The sequence below is a fragment of the Aureococcus anophagefferens genome, assembly GCF_000186865.1.
Source record: "Aureococcus anophagefferens unplaced genomic scaffold AURANscaffold_4, whole genome shotgun sequence".
Lineage (NCBI taxonomy): Eukaryota > Pelagophyceae > Pelagomonadales > Pelagomonadaceae > Aureococcus > Aureococcus anophagefferens.
Window position 1 is genome coordinate 2,341,387 of NW_008705564.1, and position 2,172 is coordinate 2,343,558.

Here is a 2,172-nt window from a genome sequence, read left to right on the forward strand (position 1 = left end):
TTTCGGCTGGGGAAACGACGAAAAGTCGTCACCGACATATCGTCTGGTAGGTCGTTCCCCTTTGTCGCGCCGTCCCATCCCGAGCTCGCCGAGGCCGCCGCGTTCTCGCCCGGGGAGCGGTACACGGCCGGCGACGTCGCCGCCGTCGTCGCCTACGCGCGGTCCTTGGGCATTCGAGTCGTCGTCGAGGTCGACACGCCGGGCCACGCGGCGTCGTTTTGCAAGAGCAACCCCCACGTCTGCCCGGCCCCCGACTGCCCCGAGCCGCTGCTGATAAACAACGCGACCTTCGAGCTCATCGGCGACATTTTTGCGGACTTTGCGGCGGTGACGACGGACGAGGTCTTCCACCTCGGCGGCGACGAGGTCCGCTACGACTGCTGGAACAAGTCGGACGCCATGAAGGCGTGGATGGCGGCGGAGAAGCTCGCGACCTTCGACGACGCCTACGCCTACGCGGTCCAGCGCGTCGCGGCGGGCGTCAAGGCGGCCCACGGCCGGGCGGCGATCGTCTGGGGCGAGGCGTGGACGCACTTCGGGCCGTCGATGCCCCAGGAGACGATCTTCGACTTCTGGCTTGGGGGCGGGGTATCGGCGCGCGGCGTCGCGAACGCGACGAGCCACGGCTATCGCGTCCTTTGGAACGTCGGCCGCGGCTCGAACGTGGGCTCCTGGCGCGTCGCCCGGCGCGTACGAAAGCTTCGTCGCTTATTTTTCGAGGTAGGTATCTGGATTCACTCATCACGACGTGGGATACCATGTACGCCCGCGACCCCTGCACAGGCCTCACGACGCAGCAGTGCGCGCTCGTCTTGGGAGGCGGAGGAGAGATGCGAGTTCCCCCCGCGCCCCCGACGCCTGGCGCGGCGCGCGACCGCCCCTCGGCGTCGCAGGTGGGGCGAGACGGCGGATCCATCGGATATCATGCAAACGCTGTGGCCGCGCCTCGCGGCCATCGCCGAGGTGCTCTGGTCGCCGCCGCACGGCGCGAACGCGACGGCGGCCGCGCTGCCGCGCCTCGAGGCGTTCCGCTGCGTCCTCGAGGAGCGCGGCGTCGCCGCGGCGCCCGTCTCGAACCCGCTCGCGCGCGCGGCGCCCGAGGGGCCCGGGAGCTGCCGCTCCCAGTGACCGCGGCCGGACCATTTTAAACTCATTATGCTATCGCCCCACCCGGAAGACGCCGAGCTCGACGGCGACGCGCGGCGGGAGGACGAAGTCGAGGGGCGTCGCCGCGCGCGGCCGCGCGACGTCGAGCGACCCCGAGGCCTCGACGAGAACCCCGGGGCCGAAGGCCATGTCCTGGGCCGCGGCCTCGAGCTTCGTCGCGTTGTCCAGGCCGCCCGCGGCGCTGATGGCGACGTCGACGAAGGTGCCGTTGGATATGACGAACCACGAGTAGGAACCGTCCGCGAGCTCGTGCAGCACCGCGCCCATGGGCCGCGGCGATTCGCCAAAATGAAACAACTTCGCCACGAAGGACGTCTGGCCCCGCGGCGTGCGCGCCACCCTCGGCAGCGGGCAGACGATGACGCCGAGGTCCGCCGCGCGCGTCCGCCAGACGACCGCGCGAACCGGTAGCGTGTTGGGCGCGACGACGTCGCCCGTCACGGCCATGTAGAGCTTGTCGGGCTTGTAGTCGCGCTTGCCGCTCCGATATCGCTCGTCGTCTCCCAAAGCCGCGCGCCAGGCGCCGTGGAAGGAGAAGATGCGGTCCGTGAAGCGCACCTCGGTCGTGAACGCGGCCTCGTCGTAACTGAAGTAGTCGCGGAACTCGCCCGTGCCGTCCCAGGCGTCGTCGAAGCCGAGGCGGTAGGCCTCGTAGCCCGACGGCCGGCCGTGGGTCTCGTAGTAGTGCTTTACGTCCGGCGGCACGAAGCCGAGGAGGCCCAGCGCGTCCGCGACTTTGAGCGTCGACTGCACCGCGGACTCGAGCTCGAGCGCGGCCCACTTGGCCGAGCCCTCGTCCTCCGGCCCGGCGTAGGTGCCGTTGTAGACGGCGTTGAGCGTCGCGGTCATGGAGAGGAAGGGCAGCATGTAGAAGGGGTCCTCGTGGATCGTCGCCGCGGCCTGTAACGCGTGCATGAGGTTCTCGACCTGCGCGGGGAAGGCGAAGACGCCCGGCATGATGTGGCAGCCCGGCGACCACCAGTTGTTTCCGAGCCCCCCGCCTCC

The 2,172-nt window shown here is 70.0% G+C and overlaps 2 protein-coding genes across 2 annotated transcripts in view; one reads left to right on the plus strand and one right to left on the minus strand.

Moving 5' to 3' along the window:
* Positions 1 to 36: 36 nt before the first annotated feature.
* On the plus strand, positions 37 to 1,128 carry AURANDRAFT_22021 (hypothetical protein; the record flags this gene model as incomplete). The annotated part of the gene is given in 3 exon segments (XM_009036151.1): positions 37 to 703; positions 721 to 836; positions 904 to 1,128. Coding segments are annotated over 3 exon segments (1,008 nt in total), but the record flags the coding sequence as incomplete, so codon positions are not given.
* Positions 1,129 to 1,158: 30 nt separating this feature from the next.
* The window catches only part of AURANDRAFT_62316 (hypothetical protein), a gene marked incomplete at both ends in the record, with an annotated part of 2,175 nt that continues 1,161 nt past the window's right edge, over positions 1,159 to 2,172 (minus strand). Inside the window, one exon of the mRNA XM_009036272.1 lies at positions 1,159 to 2,094. Coding sequence (XP_009034520.1) covers positions 1,159 to 2,094 — 936 coding nt within the window. The remainder of the gene's footprint in view (positions 2,095 to 2,172) is intronic.